Source organism: Bipolaris oryzae (genome assembly GCF_000523455.1).
Source record: "Bipolaris oryzae ATCC 44560 unplaced genomic scaffold scaffold_144, whole genome shotgun sequence".
Classification (NCBI taxonomy): Eukaryota; Fungi; Ascomycota; class Dothideomycetes; order Pleosporales; family Pleosporaceae; genus Bipolaris; species Bipolaris oryzae.
In genome coordinates this window covers 17,684-38,689 of record NW_006911420.1, presented here as the reverse complement: position 1 = coordinate 38,689, position 21,006 = coordinate 17,684, and the positions used below count along the sequence as shown (strand labels likewise).

Below are 21,006 nucleotides of genomic sequence, written 5' to 3'. Positions count from 1 at the left end.
GCAAAATCGCAAGAGTCGTACACGAAACACGGAAATCCACTACTGACAACGTTGCGATGACAGAGACTTACTTCTTCGACATCAATCTACTCATGCGAAGAATGCTGCAGAAGGGCAACCAAGCCTCAATCGCCCTGTTGAGAGAGCGACCAAGGCATGCAACGCCTGCGTCATCTCCAAAGTAAAATGCGACAATTATCGGCCATGCCAAAGATGTCTCAAGAAGAATATTCCATGTACCACGCAAATTCCAGATAAGCAAAGTGTCTCTGTTTCTGATCCCGGCGCGCCTGTCGAGCAGATATCAGAGCGTTTGTTGAGCCAAGAAGAACCACGGCCTAATTTAATGTATCCTGTTGATGCATTCATGGACGCTGCTACCGTTAACCGAGGCATCTCAGAAATCTACCATGAAGCAGCCAATCCATCACAAGGCCTGTCGAATTTCTTCGAGCAGATCATGGTTACTCAATCAGACTTTCTTGCGACTGACTACTTGCACCCGTCCGCTGGTCTTACCGCATGGCTACCTGAAACCGACTGGCTAGGAGAAGTTGATCTCTTTGGGGCTGACTTCATGCCAGCCATAGATGAGACGTTCAATTCGCCGTCATTGAATACCGCTCGTGTTGGCACGACAACTACACCAGGTGGCACTATTGTCAATGATGCTCGAGCGACCAATAGTGGCGATGCAGTGCGGCGGCGACATGCTGTTTTCAAGCAGTCACCATGGTTCTGGCTACCAGAGCGTAACCAGAACGCTTTCAGCGAGCAAGAAGGTATCACGCTTGACGAGCGGCAAGTGGATCTTGCTCTCTCCCCCCACCAGCCTCACGCATCTAATGTAGTCATTCCTGGTCACTTGTCACAACAGAGTCGTGATCAGATACTCCAGCTCGTTCTCAAGACCGCTCCTAGTCAGGTGACAATATCGTCTTTCCCATCGGCAGACTGTCTTGATAAGCTTACCAAAGTTGGTATAGCCAAACGAACTGAAGGAGACGCTTGGATACATCCCTACACGTTCAACTCCGATACTGCTAGACCGGAATTCCTGACAGCGCTAGTCGTAGCAGGTTGCATATGCTTTGGCATACCATCAGTAAACAAGACTGGACTTGTCCTTCAAGAGATTGTCCGGGTTTCTCTGAGGGAGCTTGCCGAGCGAGATAACGGAGTCATGCGTGAATTACAGTATCTGCAAGCTTGCATGCTCTGGCTCGACATCGGCGCATTCTGCGGCTTTCGGCGCAAGATGGAATTAGCTGAAAGCTCCTTGCAAGTACTCGTCACGTCATTACGTCGGGCGGGCAGGTTCGACGATGTTCGATATTCGAATATCGTACCGACGTCAGAAGACGATGGAGAGGAGTTGAGCAGGAAGTGGAATCAATGGGTTGAGCTCGAATCTTTTAAAAGATTGGTCTATCATCTTTTCGAACACGACATATATATGACCATGGTAAACCACCGACAGCCTTTGCTTTCCTACGCAGAGCTTACACTCCCACTGCCCGCTTCAGAGTCACTGTGGCTTGCACCATCCGCTGAAATTTGGAAGGCGCGTATGATGAATATGCAACCTGCTAGCTCACGTCCCTCTATGCGATTGATTCTCCAAGAACCAGACTCCGTCTCTTGTCTCCATGCTGGTTTCGACACGCGTATTGCACACTCAGCGTATATCCACGGACTAGCATCGCAAGTTTGGGAGCATTGCCAACAAGTAGTACTTCTCCACGACATGAGTGACGCTTCTTCCCAACTATGGTCTCGATCTCGCCAACAAAAGCTACAAGAATGCCTACGAGACACGAACATCGTTCTCAATAGCTCAACCGCTTTGATATGTGTGTTCCAGCAATTCCTCCAAATGTACCTATTTGCGGACTTGGACACTATCACTCGGTTCGCCGGGCGATGTGGCGAGGAAGCTGCACATCGTGCATATATCGCGTTGCAACCATGGTGTAAATCTCGTGAAGCTCGCACGGCAATCGGTACGTACCCCATCAGCCCTCTACAAGCACGGCCATGGACCAGAGTCTGCTAACGCAATAATAGCACATGCAGGCCAAGTTCTGCATGCTGCGCGCGCGATCCCTCCATATCAGAATCGAGGTCAGGACTCATTCATAATATATCACTCGATCATGGTCCTGTGGACCTACAGCATGATAACAAGCGACTGCGCCCGCAAGACAGGGTGCAATACCCCTACCCAAGGTGAAGTAGCAGCGATACCGGACGGGCCAACGCTCGTATTTTTAGATGATGCGCGGTGTTCCAACCAGTCTGTTTTAAATGCCTTCATCATGATGAACACCGGGATACCTTGTCTCCGGATAACAGACGGTGATGCTGGTGTGCAATCTGAAGTTCAAGGCACGACCAACTCCGGCACATGCGATCTCAGATATCCTTGGCAGGTTATGAAAGCAGGTGTGGCGCTTCTTGATGCAACACATCCCGATGTGGATAGGGAAACTGGACCGCCGCTGATTCGGGCGCTTTGTGGATTGATGGAGGAGCTGGGTGGGTTGCAAACATAGTAGCCTTGTATTATAGTGTCTACCGTCTACATTCGATTAATAATAGCCTAGTAAAAGTAGAGATAGCAACAATGTTCACTCCATCCATAGATTAGCATACACCTGTACTAATGTAGAGTAGTACGAATCTATCGTCAAGTCGACATACATAGTTTCGAACCAACAACTATCTCGAAGTGCCGAGATATAGTGTTGTAGACTGGAAGACGTACCTGGCCCAAAACCACCTCACATAATTATTCTTGTTGGGTGTCTAACTCTTCCAGCCGCACTGTGATTCACCAACTGTTTTCGATACACGAAGACAATTATGTACAGTCCATGTTGATAGGTAAGCAAGCACCTAGCTGAAACTACACCTTATTCTTGTATGCTAGCATATGCCTGCCTAATGTCATGCCTTGTTAAACGGCACATCTTATACATCATAGTTCTTTCATGTAAGGGAGGAGCGAGCAGTACGTGCGGACCGCCGACACGATCAGGGGTACTAGCCTATTGCACGTCAGTAAGAGGGGTACGACTTGGCAGGGCCGTAATGGTAGTTGCCTGTCGGAATGGGATATGGAGAGTGTGACTTAAAGTTGTTGTGGCTTCATCAGGCAGTCGAAGAAGTGAACTGTAATATCGTGCGCTGCATTTCGAACGATCGTTCCTTTCAACCCAAACACATGCTGATAAGCGTTGAGAAAGGAGAAAGTAGGTGACCCTTACCACGCGACAAATCAACAAAAGTGAGCGATTGCATGGGAAGTCGTGAGGAGGCTCTTCCCTCAGCAGGTAATAACATTCAAGGGACATATCGCGGCGGCTTCCCTGAGTTGGGAGCACGAAGGCACGTATTGTTGTCGTGATCGCGAGCCCTGGCCCATCACCACGGTATTTAATGCCCTCTTCTCTTCCTCTTCTACAACCTTTCTCCTTCCTCAACATCACTACTTCTCTTTTTTATATCTGTTTCCTACGGAGGCTATCAGATCGATCATTTCAGAAAAGAATGGTAGGCCACACCCCAACCTACCAGAATCGGATATCACCTCACCATTACAAGTAAGCCTCCCCCTTTGTTTTTCGTGTTGATGGTTGTGTAGAGCTATCGCCCACGGAACCTAAACTGCAATTTCGAGGTTACTCTAGGGGGTAATTCATCAAAACTTTGTTCCCAGATGTTCCTGGATCAAAATAGCTGGTGGTGAGCAGGCTTCTCCTCTCCAAGATATGACCTGTGAACTAGGTGGTCAAGACTTGCTACGTCAAAAGCCGGCATTTTTCTTTGGTGGTGAAAATTTGTGGTGGTGCTAGTGCGCCAACTTCTATAGTTAGCATAGCTACATCGTGATGATGGACTCACCTGTTCGCTTCATCTCTTGTCCCAGTGCCATTCTAAGGTAAGTCCTCCTTGTTCTTCATTTAGGTGCGAGTTTAAACAGATGTATCGCATATGAGCGAAGTTTGAAGATAGGACGGCGAGGCTACGGGCTCAGATCCTGCTCATGGGTGCGTGTTATCACTGCCCGAATGTTGTGCACGCATAACTGGAGAAGCAGGAGCTACGATTCGCATTAGACATGAAGTCATCATAGCGAGAAGTAGACAGAAGCTGCTTCCGAGAATGGGTACGTCAAAAGATGCCATATTTCCGAAAAAAGGGGTATAGCTGTAGCTGGTTTGAGGTGGTCAAGACTGCCAGAGGAAGAAAAATATGTCTGGAGCGAGGATTGGCATTGAAGTAGCGAAAGGAAAGTGCGCCAAGCCCGCGGACCATGGGTCTTCCTTTGGCAAGCTGATATCCGAATCTACAAGATAGCGCAACAATTCGTCAAGCTGCAGCATTCACTGAATACCAAAAGACCCGTGTAGGCGTCGAATAATGGCGTGGCTTCATTGGTTGCTTGAATCACGTGAGGTTGAGGGCTAGGTGTCCCTAAGCGGAAGTTCGATTCACACAGTTGGAACGAACGCCAGTAACAGCATAATAAATGTTTCGTTGTAGTAATATAATAAAAAAAGTACATTATCTACTAAAGAGCTTTTACTCTATAATGACTACTATATGATTTATTATATCTCTTAATTCAATTCTAAAAGTTATTTCTTTATTAGCTAATAAGATAAGAGAGATATTATGTTTTAAAGATTATAGAAAGATACTTTAATAAAGCAGATAGGATGATATTTAGTAAACTATAATATGTACTAACAAGCTATAGTGGTAATTCAAAATTAGCTTACTTCTACCTACTCGATCATGGGTTACTTCTCTAATCTTTTAAGCTCGATCACTTATTTTCCCAATGCATCACCTCTGCCTTGGTAATACGGTTCAGGAATATCCACAAGACCTGGCTTCCAGTAATCGCACTGGGGTCGCAAAAGATTGCCCCAACGTTCACACTCTCCTGCAGTCCTGTTCGTCGCACACAGGCCTCCATTCGAGTCATAAAGTCCGCAAAAGTCGACACTGCGAAACAGTTAGTACGCGTGATTATGTCAAGGCTCACGGTAAAGACTTACCCTGTCGGGTTGGGATTGAAGTTATAGCAGTTGCCTGGCGCTGCTGGCTTTCCATCTTTGCAGTTCGATCTCAACCATGTATATAGCGTTTGGCCACCACGGGTGGTAGTTTTCTGCAAATTATCATCGTTAGCCTTACTTAGAGTACCGGCTATTTAGCAAAACTAAGCCAGGACTTCACTTACCATCAGCTTATCGCCTGCAGCGGGATATCTCCCAAGATAGCAAGTCTTGGGAAAGTCTTCCGGCTTCGCAGCTGGAACGTTTGGCCGGCCAGCATCTCGCCAGTCGCCAGTATAAATAGGTATAGTCAGACGGCTACCATCCGGGCAAACCCAAGGGTGGTTTCCTGGACCAATACCCCAAGTTACGCAACCACCGTTGCCATTGCAGACTTGGTCACTCCAAATTTGAGCTAGCGCTCCCGGAATGGCGACAGCGAGAATAGCGACGCGCATATTAAACAAAATATTTCACGTAGAACGGTTGTTGGACTATTGGGATGGTGAGAGGAGTGGATGTGACGAATTGGTGTGAATATCACACGCTCTAAATACTTTTCTTGAGTCGGCGACATTGTTAGATAAACCCTGTCATCATCTAAATTTAAGAAGCTTCTCACCGCTGGAACGCTCAGATGGGTGAGATGACGAAGGTCTCGCCGATGGACGAGATAAATACGAATTTGGCAGTAGCCTTTGCTAGTTAATGATCATTTCAAGCCAAGTAGGCACAGCCAATCAAAAAGACGAAAATGATTTCTTTGAATTTCCCAGCCAAGCTTCGACCCCAAATGCTCAAAGATAGGTGTACTCTAAAGAGGTTGCACTATTCATAATTCGGTATTCTCTGCTTTACAGTGGACTTGGCGTACGGCCGATAATTTCAAAAGTATCACCGGGTGCACAGGAAAGAATCATCGGCATTTAAAGGCCCGATATACGCCAGCTCATGATGACACGAGCTTACAAGCTCACAATGAGCCGGTTCTTGACTACATGGTAAGACGATACGCGAGTCTGGGCCCGCTGGAGCCTTCCCGTGCACATTACCATAGTACGTGACGCCTACCCGAGGCGGGGTTCGGAAAATATCGTTCCAGATTGCTTTACAATAGCCGACACACCTGGGTCACTCTATGTTAGCTACGGTTGTGAGGTAGTACGTGCAGGGCTGGGCTGAAGACCACTTGCTGCTTGATAGAGAGGGCATAGTGTGCTTACCAGTACTGAGGGCGCTTTCAAAAGTTATCGCTAGCTTAGCTGTGGCGGCTAAAACTTCTTGCTAGCGTTATCTCTAGTAACTTGATATACTTCTTGGTGTTAATCTGTTCTGAAGCTAATAGTATAAAGCTGTAGAAAGTAAAACACTACGTTTTGAGCTAGATATTCGGATTGTAGGAGAGTATAAGGCGTTGAATTACAAGGAAATGGAACTCAATCCTCACTACGTAAGGACATATCACTACTACGATAGTATCATGGACACCCCTGTTAGCAGGGACCTTCAGCTCTGTTAGCAATAAAGTTCAAAAGTGATCTTCGTAATCATATCTTACTATAGGTGGTGTGGGACTTCCTCATGTACCTACGAGCTGGCTGTTACTATGGAGCAGATCCTTGCTCCCCCAGTAGTTCATCAGCCTAATCTGATGCGGATTGACCACAATGAGGCTGATAACGAATATCATATACGATCTTCATGATAAATATTGAGTGAGATAGTACCGCACACTTACTACATGCTGGGATACTACGACTAATCTAACTCCTCAGTATGAACGCTACCCACTCTTGACATTTTCCTACTTACGGTTGGCTAAGCAATTCTAAGATTCCTCTGCAAATTCGTTCTTTTGCTATTCACAACAGCCTTCTCCACAATAGCGCCATTGAATGCTACTTTTCTAGGAATCCCATGCTTACACGCATTTCTTGCCACACTACCCTCAAATTTGTTGCGTGCAGATTGCTTGCTGCAAGACTCGACTTCATATTCGACCCGGCGGCTCCTCAAGGCTACCAATGGAGTATAAGATGGAGAGATTCTGGGAAAGAAATCTACAAGAGTAATATGTTATCTTCAACAAAGTTCTAAAGTAACTGCGCACAATTGATTCGGGTGTGACGCGTTGACTGTTCATGTGATACCGAATGTGGAGTCCACACCAGACGTCTAGACGTGCAAGAACATTCAGTGATCAGACTGCATATAGTAGGACATATATGTTAGCGCTTATCTAGTTCACTAGATCCCATGAACAAGGTATTGAATAGCTTCAAGGCCTAACTTTGGAACAGGCATTTTTAAGCGGTCTACATGTTCGCATTAGCGCAGAGCACAGTTCAACGCTGTTATCATGAATCTAGAAACTTGCAATAAGACGGAGATGAACTTGGAAACAGAATAATGATGCTTAGTCTGCACCATTGTAGGCCCATAACATCATCCCTTGAGAGGACTGTTACATATTTATATTTACAAAGAAATGCCGTTGGTCAAGCCCGCTGATCTTTCCGGCTTGTATGCAAAGCATATGTACAAAAGTATCTAATTTAGAACCCTCCCTTGATTATACCGGCAGCTTTCTCGGCTACTGAATAAACTGTAGTCATGGTGTGGGCAGCTGGCAACATGGGCATGGTGCTCGCATCCACGATTCTCAAGCCTTGCACGCCATACACATGGAGATGCTGATCTACGACACCTCCCTGGTCTCTGGGGCCCATTTTGCACGTGCCTGCAGGGTGGTATAGCGTTGTTGCAGTGTTGCGGACCCAAGAGTCAATATCCTTATCCTGTGAGACGCTAGGACCGGGGATGATTTCGGTTGGTTTGAGTGACGCGACTGCCCGTGTAGCAAAGACCTTGCGAGCAAAACGAAGGCCTTCGCGAAGGAGAGTGATGTCGACTGCGTTTCGCAGGAAACCCGCATCGGCAATAGGAGCGTCGAATATGTTGGCAGAAGCCGCTTTAACGTACCCACGCGAGTACGGATGTTGTAGTCCAAGAATCATAGCACCGTCTGCCCAGATCAACTCTAGGAAGGCTGCATCTTTGGCCTCGAGCTTCTTGTTGAGAATAGCAAACTGTGCTGCGTAACCGCGCGCGACTTCGGCCGGAACGCCATTTGGAAGCGAGGCGGATGGTCCAGCTGCAATAGCTTGTGATAAGATGGCTTTCGTGGCGTTGGAGTAAGTCGAGACAGGAAGGAACATGAGAAAGTCTCCAGTTGGGGAAGTTAAAGGACCGGTCTTTAATTGGTCGTACTGCTTGCGAGCTTCAGCAGCGAACGTAGCGTTTGATTGCAGGGTACCGCTGGTGAGAATCGTCGTGTTGACTGTACTGTCATCAGCCTTAGGTCTGTCAAGAAAAGCGATACTTGCTTACGTTGGTTGAGCACAAAGAGGGAAACGTGGTCATGGAGGTTGTGTCCAACCGCGGGGAGGTTCACAACAGTGGGTACGTTGATGGAAGCAAGATGAGCAGGGTCGCCAATACCGGACACTTGCAATAGCTGAGGTGTGTGCAGTGCTCCAGCGGCAAGGATAGCCTCCTTCTTGACTTTTGTCTGTTGGCTCTTCGCACCAGCAGAAGCGGCAAACTGAACGCCAGTCACTTTGGGCACACCGTTTGCCTTCCCTGTGAGTATTCGCGTCACCTGGTGGCTAGCTAGAAGATGAAAATTGGAGCGCTTCTGTGCAGATGCATAGTAGGCTTCTTCTGCGGAAGAACGCGTCTGGGTCTTGGTGTCTATGTTGTGCGGGCAGAAGTAACCACCAAATGCATTTCCTGTAGCTTGGTCATTGATCGGAATGCCAAGCTCTTGAGCGGCGTTGATGAAATTTTCTTGTTGGGTGTTAACAGAAGTCAGACAATCCGGTTTCTCCTGAAACACTTACTGATAGTCGGCCAGAAAAAGGAAGAGAAAGTTGTTTGGATGTAACCCTTGGTTCCGTAGTTGCTGGGGTTATACTTGATGCCGTATTCGGCCTGGATTGCTGCTGTTGGTGGTGTGAAGGTCTCTGACTGAAAACCGGTTAAAATCCATCAATGGGGCTGCGAGCAAAACAAACGTACCTTTATGAAACCGGGCAGAATACTTCGGAAGTTCCACCCCCAGTTTCCCAAGGCCTCCCATGTATCGTAATCAGATTGCGAACCACGATCGAAGACCATGCGGTTAAGCTTAGTCGATCCGCCAACAACTTTGCCCAAAGGAATAGGAACGGAACGATTGTTGACCTGCGGATTTGCGCTGTACGTGAGGTTCCAATCATATTTGGTTCCGACGGCGCCACCAGCAAGGCCTGGGATCGTGACGAAAGGCTCGTCTTGGTCGCTGACGGCCAGGTTAGCATGTCGGTGGCGATATGGGCCTGGTAGAACCTACAATTGGCCGGCCTCGATAACCAACACCTTAACATCTATTTTAGAGCAGCGTTAATGATCGACTATCAAATATATTTCATATTCGCCAAGAGAGTGACATACTCTGATCTTCGGATAGTCGATTGGCAACGGTAAGGCCTGACGCACCAGCGCCTACAACAACATAATCATATTCGGGAAGAAGATCGTCTGCCCTGGAAATGAGCTTCCCGTTGAAAAGTGGATGCGCGAGAAGACCAGTCGCAGAAATTGCGACCGTCAGTGTGATGCTGAGCGGTGAAGGCATGATGGGAACGAGCGCAAAAAGAGGGAATTCACAGTTGAGTGACGACGTTGGTATGTGCTCGGTAACTGATTATGTATACTGAAGATAGCTCTAGTAATATGACGACTCCATGGCTGTGGCGTCCACATACAATTGCCGATGTTTTAATCCGTCAGCCGGTACCTTGCGCGTAACCTGGCTAGTTTCGCATAAATATTATCGGAGTCATTCCAGCGAACATCATGCGCTTGTTGAGGACGGCGCGTGTGGACCCCTTTCCTGACGAACAGGTTACTTTCCCGCTGCATAATACAGGGATGCTTGCCACAATAGGAAATGCAAGTAACACAGAATGATCTAACGATTACCCACACCCCTCGCTAATGGCGATTCCTTCTTGTCCACACCCCGCGATGGGCTCTTCTCCATGTTTTCTCCCTTTCCCACCACGTCATTACGGCTAAAGATAGCGTGGACATGGGGCGTGCCTTATTAATGAAACCTCGTCCAGTCCTTTATATCAGCCTCCGTTTCACCCAACGAGAAGAAGCGTCAAATCACGCAAAAAGTTCAATAGCAAACTGATAATAGACGAAAATAATAGGCCAAGCACTGGTCTCTTCGCGCGCAGACACAATGCGGCAATAACCAGCCCAGAGTATACGTAGACGAAAAGTGGCAACACTACTTGGCTTAACCGCCGGAAAGACCCGCGATGAAGTCCAGGACACCAGTATTGATAATGCTTGCCAAGGTGATTACGACAGTAAAGGGCATTCAGCATAGCCCCTATTAGGTACTGACCTACTACGCATGGGGTCACTATCATGTCCGAGCTCTCGACTAAGAATTTTCTTACATATTTATAACGCAAAAGCAGTAAGCAAATACCGAAAAACATGGCATAGTCAATAACTAAGCATTGAGCAATATGTCTAGCCGATTTTCTAGTATTGATTGTACTACTTACTGATTATTAGGCGGAAAAATCTTCGTTTGTGGAATGGGTATCGTATGATGAGGTACAAGGGGAGGGAATGAAAACGGCCTACGTACAGCTACGTATCCTGGTCACGGGTGCTTGATTGTGTATTGCCGAATCGACTGCCTCCATTTTTTTATTATCTCCCGACAACGCTGCCGAATAAGAAAGAAGTGCCGACGTTTCGTCATGTACTGCTCGATAGCAGAACACACCACTATCCGAGGTTGTTTGAAAAGACACACGACCGAGACGCCGAAAGGGTTACTACGGTTCCCGTGCGAGACATAAACTTTGCAAATTCACCCGTGGCAAGCCACGTTACTCCATTTCGACAAATCATCGAAAAGCATCGTTTAAGCGAGATGTTCGGCACCCTTCAGAACTACTTGCGGGAGACCCGTTTATGCTATTGTATCCCCTCTGGATGTTTATATTGGTGTAAGCACTACGACGGGAAAGGAATGGGCCATCTCTGGAGCGCACAAAAAAAGGCTAATGGCCGACATGGCGCTAGTACGTGTCGGAAAAGATGTGGGGAAATTATCCACCCTCGTGGCTGACAGCTCGAGCATGCGGAGGTGCGTCTAGAATGCACGGCTTGTTCTAGTTCCCGTCGCCGTTTATGAGATCCTAGAGACAACGCCACCAAAGCTCGACTTATGACGCAGTAAGTACACGAGTCGAATATCAGCGGTCCAGGGTATCCCATTACGTGCCAGCGATGATGGTATTCGAGATGATGTGTCTGCCAAGAAAGCCATCCATCGTCCGTTGATTTGTCCTTGACAAAAATCAAAAATGTTTCTCATACGTAGATTGTGTTTCAGCTGGATGCCATAGGATACTCCAGTGACGCTGATATCTTATGACCCGGTCGAATCTGCTTACTTTGACTCTTCCACCTCTTGCAGTACCCAAAAAAACTTTCGTGTTCTCAAACATGATGATCTGTAGTTTCATCCAAGTTGCTGACCCGAGTACCTGCCGCAACAGCAATAAACGTTGTCAAGCAGATTACAGAGATTGATGTGAATGTCGGAACAAAGAGTGGTCGGTTATTCTTGCTACAAGTGCCCAATTCTTCATGCTTTGTCCTCCCTAACTGCGGACGCATGCTTGGAGCTTCGATTCTCCACATCTTGATCGCCTGCATGTATTTTCTCCGAGTACCTTGCACGAAGAAAGTCCAAGTGGGGCCTCATCCCACTACATTGGCCGATCAGGCGTGCATGTACATTAGTATACCTCCCTCTGTGTAAGTACGTATTTCAGTATCGGTATTAGCCACGCACAAAATCGAAACAATGACGCAAATGGCCTTTACAACATTTCACCTGAAACAGGCATAAACTCCGTTTCAACACTTGGCTCGCGAACGGTGTTATTTCGGACAAGGACTGAGAAACGCTAAACACCCAGCCGCGTGGCTATGTCAATCAACACTACTGCGGGCCATATTTTAGGTTTGATTGCTGCTGCTGCCTTCTCAACTGCCGAATCGTTTTTGCCCTTGCTGCATGTCATCATGTCTCGTGGTCCAACGCGGTCTGGAAGTTTTTCCCTGAGCCAAGCGCGGTTTTGTCGGTCCATCTGATACACAAATCAACGGGTAGTACGTAGATATTGTACAAAAGTGAATATGACAAGGAGTGAGTTCTGGGTTTAGAGTTCGCGGTCAGAAACAACAGACTGCCAGTGCTACGGTGCGCGCATGGTCGGCATCAGAAAGCCCAACGGAACCCAACATGGTGGGGTGGGTGCGCCACGTGCCAAAGATAACTTCAACAGATGTGTCTTGTCTGAAGTTTCCCAAGTACCTGGTCTTTGTGCATCACATCCGGTACGACGGGTTCGTAATCATGAACAAACATTAAAGAGCGCAAGATTTTTTGCAGAGTTTCAAATTGATATAGCACCAATCATTTCGTTGGCTCGCCTCTACATATATCGGCACCTGATGCAGTACCCAACTCACTATCAGAAAATGTTCTCCGTCCCAAAGCCCCCTGTATCAAGGCTTCCACCCTCCAGTTCGCGTACGGAACAAGCCTCTTGGGTCCACAGCGTCCGCAACCCTCTTCGCCAACGCACGACTCTCCGGCCTCAACCTGCCAAAATAATCTTGGCGATAGAATCCATAGTTCATGAAAACAGGTAAATAAGCGTCTGGCAACTTTCCCTCTGCTTGCCACGCCAGCACTCGATTTCGAATGCCCGTGTACGTCGCTTCCATAGTGTCAGCCATGGTGTCATACAGCGATTTGGGTGTAAAGGCGTAGTTCATTTCGATGATGATACGGTCAACGCTTGCGTCGGCATCAATCAGGTCAGGACTAAGCTCTCGAGCCTTTTGCGCGATGCGTTTGGGAAAAGGCTGCCATGCGATGGATGCGACTATGCCGGGCACAAGAAGCGTTGTTTCAGAGATGTTGCGCCAATGGTTATGGAGAGTCTCCATAATCTCGACTGCATTTGCGCGAGAAGGAATGGGTATGGTTTCGGTGGCGATGTCAACGACACTGCCCTTGAGTACAACCCAGTTACTAAGTGCCATCAAGTCGGCATATGTTCGTGTACGTGTTGTGTCAAGAAGAGGGTTGACATCCGTGAAGTTCTTGAAAAGTCCCACTGGTGGTGTCGCGCCATCGTAGAATAGGAATATAATCCATGAGTCGATAATGTTGACATTGGTGCGCTCAGCAGTGACAATGACGGCTGCCTTGTCATCCTCGTTGTACTCAGTCCAATCACGTACAGCTTGGAGCAGCTCTGCGTCCTTCTTCGGCGTACGCAAGTAGACAAGATTGCCACCCCACACGTTTCCCTGGCGGCGGGCTTGTAACTTGTAGTTTGTTACAACACCAAAGTTGTTGCCGCCTCCTTTGAGTGCAACGAACAGATCAGGGTGGTTGTCTTTTCTGACATAACCAATCGTGCCGTTTGCAAACACGATTTCGTACTCAAGAACACTTGACGCGGCCCATCCATATTGTGTCGACATGTAGCTGAGGCCTCCGCCAAGGACCAAACCACCAACTCCAGTATTACCAATGCGTCCACCAACAAAAGTCCACCCAGAGCCTTGTAATTTGGCGGAAATACTGTCTAGCCTGTTGCCTGGACCGACGTCGACAATACCAGTGCTCTTATCTAAAACAGCCTGATCAAAACGATCCGTGGAGATTAGAGGTCCTCCAGCAACACTGCTCCAGCCGTTGTTCGGGTTATGCCCTCCAGACTTGATGGCAAAAGGCTCCGTAGTGTTAGCAAGCACCTTCATCACTGTTGACACCTCTTCCGCCGTCTTGGGGAAGATGATGCACGACGGGAGAAGAGCCGAGCATGACGTCGACCAATATTGCGTCTGCTCTTCGATATAAGCCAGGTCGAGAGAGTATTTGACCTCAATGCCCCCAAGATCCGTAATGGTAGAACAGGTATCGGCGCGAACAAAGAGTGGCAGCAAAAAAGCAAAAGAAACGTATACTATGTATAACAACATCTTGATACAGAAGTGGCAATTCGCTTCAGTTTATGGTTACTACTTCACGTCTCACAATGACTTTATAACGTTCTAGGGTTGTCATGACTCAATGACATCGACCAATTTTCGTCAGGACGAGCCATGCTGCAAGTGATCCCCATACGTCAATGGCAACATAGATAGCCCATGAAAGGCGTGAGGATCGTGAGACAAGCTGTATAGGATCCTAGTGATTAAGTTAGTAGACCCCGCTCATCGTGGCTACCATGGGATTTCTTCGTCATCGAGTTTTGACGGACATATAGCTGCAGCAGTTCATTGAATGTGGCTTGAGACTAGATTGAACAACTTGTATTGTACAGTGGTGCCAATATTGTTGGGCGGTGGGGAACTATCCTCACTTCGTCGCAATTCCAGTCGTCACTCCTCCTATTGGCAGAACTCGGGTACTGCCATATCGTGAGATTGACCAGGTGCACTAATCAAGTTGTCTTTGCAGAAGATCTAAACCCGAGCGACAGTATTCAAAGCAGGTTTTCGTATTCATAAGAGGTTGAAGAAGAGCCGAAGGTAACTGTGGCGGAAAGCCTGAAATCGGTTGGTTGTAGACAGATCTGGTAAACTGGAACGAAAAAAGAGCAAAAGGAGATGGCCAAGAGTGGCATGAGATGTCTAGTCCTCTTGGTATGCTGTATTTGCAATTTTGCTCCACCGGCTTAATATGTGTTGGCTCGCTTGGCTGCAGACGCTCATAAGAAATGGGTACACCCGCTGCAGGTGTCTGCAGAAATACGAGAAGCTGAACACGGAGTCGCATGTTCCTGAGCCTGTAATAGTTAGCGTAGTATTTACTCCCGGAAATCGGTGACTTATGTAAAAAAAAAAGAGTGGCCGTCCCGAAAGACAGCCAAATGAACCACCCGCGATACCCCTCACCACGCACTTCTATTTCCACACCAATGACTATACTGAGTGTCGCCTTAAAGGATGTATTGCTGGCCCGCCCCATGCAGAAACTTGACGACATCGCGAAAGAGAGTGACATGATAGACCAGAAAGCAAAGTCGGTAGAACAAAGGGGCCTGCAAGGCTACTCCGCGCAACAGGGACGGACAGGTCTAGACCTTGAGCCTCACTCTTGAGAGGTCCCGTCTCTGACGCCTCACATGAGAAGTGATGCAATGTGGCTTCCAACGTCTCCGCCGCTTTGCTGTAACTAGATTACAGTCTCTTCGCTTAGTCGCCTTGTAATTAGTCTCATGACACACAACGGAACTCGATATACACCCCAAGAAACAAAACTCGCAAGAGCCACAGTACTTCCAGGGAAGCTGCCGTCACGTCTTCAAGGCTACTGGGTTCGCTCCATTGCAGCAGGACCATCTTCCTCATGATTCAAAACGCGTCGATCACCAGATCCTAATCGGATAACACAACGGCCGCGAAACTGCCCTCTGCTGACTCGATCTTCGGTGGGTGCTATGCCAGGAAGCTTCTCTCTGTTTGTGATTGCATAACTCTCAGAGACTAGTCTTTGTTGCCGCTTCGCTACCATTCGCTTGGTGACGAAGGGCATGATGATACGGACAAAGGACATCCTCAAAAACCGTACTTCTGATCGCAACAGGCAAAAGCACTATTCGACCGAAAGGGTAAACGCTCGTCGATGCCGACACACGCTGCACGTGCATGTTGACGATTAACGCGACTGGTCAGATATCGCTGTGGAACGACTAGTGTCTAGAGATTTGCATCGTGACACAGGCTCCGTGATGTTGCACTCAAAGTGAGAGTGTAGAGAAGTAATTGGGATTCTCATCCCTGTAGGAGAGATGCACGAGCATCTTCATCGCTGCGCACTACTAGCCTGCTCGATTCAAGTCATCGCACAGTACAAGTGTTGCGAACCTGGCCCAACATACGTACATCAATCAAACAATCAGACATGGGCTTCAAGACATCAGATCCGGAGCGGGGCGGTTCACCAATGATGATAATATCTGCCTGCGACGCCGAGACCTCGCTGGGCTTTCGCCTTTCCGACGAGTGGATCTCAGCGTCGGCCGAAGCCAGAACAGGTTGATACATCTGTGTGTCAGGCTTGACGAAAGTCAAACCGCGCTCTTCTTCTGCCTATTCGCTACTTGCATGATGCGTGATGGGGACGTTGTGATTGTTGGAGCCTGGCATGGCAACTTCGGTACGAGTCCTAGAAATGAGCAGCCCATGTGCTAGCGGAATTCAAGAGCCCAGCGTCAGTCCCCAGCCGGGGTGACGGACATCTCCCATCACTTCTCTTTCTCTTGCCATTGCTGCTTCATCGTGGAGCTATCTGTTACGACCAGAGTCTGTTGCACGGATGAGATACCGACGTGGTTCTCGAATGAGAACTTTAACACCCCAACAGGCACATGTCATCTCATTTTGAGCTGTTAACTCCCGTACCTCGACTCTTCCTTTTGTGCCGAACCCGACTAGCCCACAAGTGAGCTGTCTAGCAGGGACTAATTGGAAGGTCGGCGACATGACCGCGATACTTTTCGTCCAGCGCAAAGGCTGGGACGAACACCAAGAGATGGATAGGGTTAAGATCCGAGCCTGCCTCCCTCACCCACAACCTCGATGCTAACATCGAGACGCGCAAGCCGACATGCAAGCAACCCATTGAGACCATGCCAAGAGGCTCGGGTGAGTGTCGACCGCGCAAATAGGTGAGGCGCGGACGAGCCGCATTCCAGATGGAAGACAGGCGTCGGGAACTATGGGGAAAGTGGTATGCGTGATACTTGTAAGTTGAGAGGAGAAACCGAATTAGAGAAGGGTGTTACGCGGCCGTCCCGCTATCATTGATATGGTCAGATCTGGTTGAAGAGCGCGTGTAAGAATCCAAGTCCGGTCGTTTTTCAACACAGTGTAGCAGCCATTTGACTGAAGGCGGACGTCGTGTAATGATGGAGCAGCTGAGGTGTTGGTTGTTGGAGTGTTACCCCGCTGGACAAAGGGGAACGACGCGTTGCTCAATGCCAAGGAATCGCGTCCAAGCGGCGCTAGCACGTGACTACATACTTTCTTCCCTGACTAATCATTGCCATCGCCGTTCGAGCCTGCTCACCAATCCTCGCATTGTAGTCACATACACTGAAAACTGCATTTAAGGTTCAAAAAACTAAATATTCAGTGGTCTCAAGAGACGTTTATCTGAATAGGATTATCGAAAATTAAGCCCAGTGCGACAGACGCAAGATTGCTCGTCGCCAATAAGTGGCGCTGGTAGTACAGTCAGTCGACTTGAGGCAAAACCACTCACCATGGGGGCAATCGAGGACGCAGTAGATTCCGCTGCCAAATTCATCGGTCCATTCGTTGACAAAGGCCGCAAATACAATGGCGATGTACCAACCTCGTCGCTCATCCAGCAATCTCTTTCCCACCTTCAAGCCATCAATGCCGCCGATCTAGTCGCAGACCCAAACGCCCCTTATGACGCGTCTCTTGCAGGAGTGGTATACGGCCTCCTGGACCTCATCATCATTCTTGCTGTCATACCACGGTTATCGCCAGGAGTAGCTTTTAGCCAGCGACCACGCTCGGTCCTGACTGCGATGGTCACCGCATCACCTGACCACGATATGGATGCTTTGGCCGTAGTAATCGAAGGTGTTCTCCCGATTTTAGAGCAAAAGGGCTCAGGTGTGCAACCCTTGCTCTCCCAGAGGATCCTTCCCGACATTGTATCCGCACTTGCTGAACTGTCCTTCTCACCCTTTTCGTCTGAAGACGCTAAATCCAAGTTCTTACCTATTTACAAGAAGATAATGGTTGAGATTCCAACATCTCGACTTCTTCCAATCTTAACATCATTTCTACAGCAACCTCTCCCCGAGTGGCTAAAACCTATTATATCAACGGAGCTGTCCATGGTCCCGCTTCGACAACAAGGTGTCCGACATACCATTGAGTTCCTAGCGCTCTCGTACCTTTCCAAAAACTCTCACATCCCCGAGGGCGCGTCAGGCCCGCAATCTCAGATTCCCATCCCACTGGAAGCTATCACCCAGGCGTCAAAGCTACTTGTACTTCCGCCTAGTGGCATTACACCAAATGATTGGATAGAAAGACTTGCACCTCAACTGCTACATCTGCTGAACGGCTACGAAAGAAAAGAATTGAGTCGAGCAGCAGGCCAGATCATCGCGGGCGGAATACTCAGCAAGAAGACGACCGGGGCACCAGGTACTATAGGATGGAAGATCTTCGTGGAGCCTATATTCCAACGAATCTCTCCAAAGAACACTCAAACTTCAGTTTCCGAAGATGGCAGCAAAAATGACGTTGTCGTAGGAGAAGGCGATCTCAAACCGGCACTCCGCCAACTCCACAATATCACGTCTTCATATTCCCACGCTGGCCTGATCAAACGCCTCGTCACGCCGATGCTGCTTCCTCTATGGGCGCTTCTCAACTACGCTAAACGCAGACCCTCACTTGACAAAGAGTGGACCGCACTGCCGAAATCAATCATATCACGATATGTGGAACTGGCTTGCGACGCAAAGCAGATTGACAATGTGGCTCGTCATATCTTTTGGGACGGGGACACTACATGGACCTTTGGACCTGGCTCTGAAGGTGGCGTTGAGATACGGCGGCGCACAAAGGACCAGTCTGAGAGCACTAGAGCAAACATTGAGGGAATTCTTGGGCAGATTGGCGACCTGGATAACCGGGTCAGCCTACTAGTATCTATCTTGTCGGAAGCAAGTGTCCCGGGAGATGTCGCAAGCTCGGTCTTTCTTAGTACGACGAAGCGGTGGCTTGAACCACCGAAGCCAGCAGCCAAGTCCCTCACGGATGGAGATTTCATCGGTGATCCGCTCTTAGCATTGCTGGATGCGAAGTTGTCTGAATCTCTGGCTAGGCAGTTCCAAGAGCATTTCGCGAGAAGCCCACAACACATCATTGAGCTCATGGCACAGCTGATTGAGAATTTCGTCGAGGAACATAAGAAGTCCTTGTCCAATGCAAGCAAGTCACGCATGTCACAACGCGCCATGCTTGGCAACATTGTGCGAAAGCAAGCTACGACAGGGGAGAAGAATGAAGATGATGCTGTAAACGAGGACCTGGTTTCATTTGCCCTGAGTATTTTGAACACAATGCTAGCGTCGCCCGATTTCCAGAAGACGCCTTTGGTCAAGAAAATGCTGCTTGCACTTTTGCCATCATTGGCATATCTCTCGGAATACCGGGACCAAACGCAATCGCCTATACCGTCCATGATTAGCAATTCCTCTACCATCCTTTTCCAGCTTATCGCTCCCACCACTACTAATTCCCCGTCCACTAAAGCCAGACTTGCGACCAATGAGCCTATCGATCCCTTGGCAGAACACCGTGTTGCACTAAGGACCTGTCTCGAGGAACTTCAGTCAACGGACCCGCCGAACCGTACCTGGGCTCTCAACACTATACACTCGATGCTCAACAATCCAGCTGCGTTCCCAGTCATTGACATACCATCTCTTACACATATCCTGCTTTCGTCATCGTTGGCCGATCCCGAGTCTTACGTCCATCTAGCGGCAATACCTGTTCTCGTCACATTAGCAACGCGAGTACCGAAGCCTGCTGTAGGGATCCTGGTTGATGCATTTGTGGATGTCGATGAACGATCTTTGAAGCTCGCAAGAGGGAAACAGACAGAGGAGAAAGAGAAGGAGCTGAGGAATGCTTTGAACTTGAGACTAAGGGTTGGTGAAGTCCTCAACACCTTTGCGGGTAGCAATACCTTGTGGGAATCGCATGCGAATGATGGAACGATGTATAGGTGCGCGAAACAAATTACAGAGGCATGTCTGTTGTTATCAGGTCGGCGAGGGCAACGCGTGCAGACGCTCTCGATGCGAAATGAGATTGCAGACAGTGGGCGGAGGTTAAAGGAGGAAGGTGAAGCAGCTTGGGGTGGTCCGATACCGAATGTTTTTGAGCCTGACGGCGCGGATCCGCAAGAGCAAGCAGATTATACTACTCTACACAAGATTGTCAATGGGTGGGAAAACACGGGAATTGAGGAAGATGTTAGAATGCGCGCTTCTGCACTGAGCGTTCTGTCGACGCTGTTGGAGCACCGACTCGAGGTGCTGCGGCAGCCGCTGATTGATGCATCGCTACAGATGGTATTGCTCATACTCGGGATGGAGAAAGAGGATGCAAAGGCTTTGCTGCGGCGTGCTGGTGTTCTTGTCATCATGGGGCTACTACGCGGTATTGACGCGGTAATCGAAGCTGGGAAGGAGGGTGTGGTCGCATTAAACTTAAAGCAACAGCAGGAAGTAGAGCGAGTGATTAGATGGGTAAAGGATGAAGACACGGATGAACTTGTGCGAGATCACGCATCAAGTGTGGTAGAGGGACTGGAGACGTTGAGATTGAAGGAGCTGTACAGAGTGCGAGAAAGGGGATTAAATCTCGATGGAAATCTCGGGCTGGAAGGTAACCTAAGAGGGCTTGAAATACAACCAGGAGAAGGCAAGAAGAAAGGACAAAAGATGATGGTAGAGGAGATAGAATAGCTCCGAAGGGGTTAAATGATGATGGTATTCTAGACGCTTCGTTTTGGAGGCTGTCTGCTGAGTTGGCCAGCTCATGCCTAGGTCGAGTAGCGCCGTGGTATCTTTTGTTTGTTTGGTGGCCAGAGCACGACGGTGGCTCAGTCGTGTAGCCGCATGTATCATAAGCTCGCCCGTCCCACGCCAAGATGCTCTCGGGTGAGCGCCCACTTATGTCGCCAGTTTAAGACGCAGCGCGCATC

The 21,006-nt window shown here is 48.6% G+C and overlaps 7 protein-coding genes across 7 annotated transcripts; 3 read left to right on the top strand and 4 right to left on the bottom strand.

Annotated features, from left to right (window-relative positions):
- Positions 1 to 61: 61 nt before the first annotated feature.
- On the top strand, positions 62 to 223 carry COCMIDRAFT_62203 (uncharacterized protein; the record flags this gene model as incomplete). The annotated part of the gene is made up of 1 exon (XM_007692887.1): positions 62 to 223. A coding segment is annotated over one exon (162 nt), but the record flags the coding sequence as incomplete, so codon positions are not given.
- Positions 224 to 346: 123 nt separating this feature from the next.
- COCMIDRAFT_39522 (uncharacterized protein) lies at positions 347 to 2,555 on the top strand (the record flags this gene model as incomplete). The annotated part of the gene is made up of 2 exons (XM_007692877.1): positions 347 to 2,003; positions 2,068 to 2,555. The coding sequence occupies 2 exons, from the start codon at positions 347 to 349 to the stop codon at positions 2,553 to 2,555; spliced, it is 2,145 nt and encodes a 714-aa protein (XP_007691067.1).
- A 2,176-nt stretch (positions 2,556 to 4,731) lies between these two features.
- Positions 4,732 to 5,527, bottom strand: COCMIDRAFT_28952 (uncharacterized protein; the record flags this gene model as incomplete). The annotated part of the gene is made up of 4 exons (XM_007692873.1): positions 4,732 to 4,739; positions 4,859 to 5,016; positions 5,070 to 5,182; positions 5,255 to 5,527. 4 exons carry the CDS (start codon positions 5,525 to 5,527, stop codon positions 4,732 to 4,734), a joined length of 552 nt encoding a protein of 183 aa, XP_007691063.1.
- Positions 5,528 to 7,624: 2,097 nt separating this feature from the next.
- On the bottom strand, positions 7,625 to 9,747 carry COCMIDRAFT_103565 (GMC oxidoreductase; the record flags this gene model as incomplete). The annotated part of the gene is made up of 6 exons (XM_007692886.1): positions 7,625 to 8,409; positions 8,460 to 8,918; positions 8,972 to 9,098; positions 9,150 to 9,411; positions 9,463 to 9,496; positions 9,564 to 9,747. The coding sequence occupies 6 exons, from the start codon at positions 9,745 to 9,747 to the stop codon at positions 7,625 to 7,627; spliced, it is 1,851 nt and encodes a 616-aa protein (XP_007691076.1).
- Positions 9,748 to 12,722: 2,975 nt separating this feature from the next.
- On the bottom strand, positions 12,723 to 14,213 carry COCMIDRAFT_39519 (uncharacterized protein; the record flags this gene model as incomplete). The annotated part of the gene is made up of 1 exon (XM_007692876.1): positions 12,723 to 14,213. The coding sequence occupies one exon, from the start codon at positions 14,211 to 14,213 to the stop codon at positions 12,723 to 12,725; it is 1,491 nt and encodes a 496-aa protein (XP_007691066.1).
- Positions 14,214 to 15,127: 914 nt separating this feature from the next.
- On the bottom strand, positions 15,128 to 15,750 carry COCMIDRAFT_39518 (uncharacterized protein; the record flags this gene model as incomplete). The annotated part of the gene is made up of 3 exons (XM_007692875.1): positions 15,128 to 15,174; positions 15,248 to 15,405; positions 15,551 to 15,750. The coding sequence occupies 3 exons, from the start codon at positions 15,748 to 15,750 to the stop codon at positions 15,128 to 15,130; spliced, it is 405 nt and encodes a 134-aa protein (XP_007691065.1).
- Positions 15,751 to 17,503: 1,753 nt separating this feature from the next.
- On the top strand, positions 17,504 to 20,767 carry COCMIDRAFT_7997 (uncharacterized protein; the record flags this gene model as incomplete). Its single annotated transcript, XM_007692864.1, has 1 exon — positions 17,504 to 20,767. The coding sequence occupies one exon, from the start codon at positions 17,504 to 17,506 to the stop codon at positions 20,765 to 20,767; it is 3,264 nt and encodes a 1,087-aa protein (XP_007691054.1).
- Between the last annotated feature and the right edge of the window lie 239 nt (positions 20,768 to 21,006).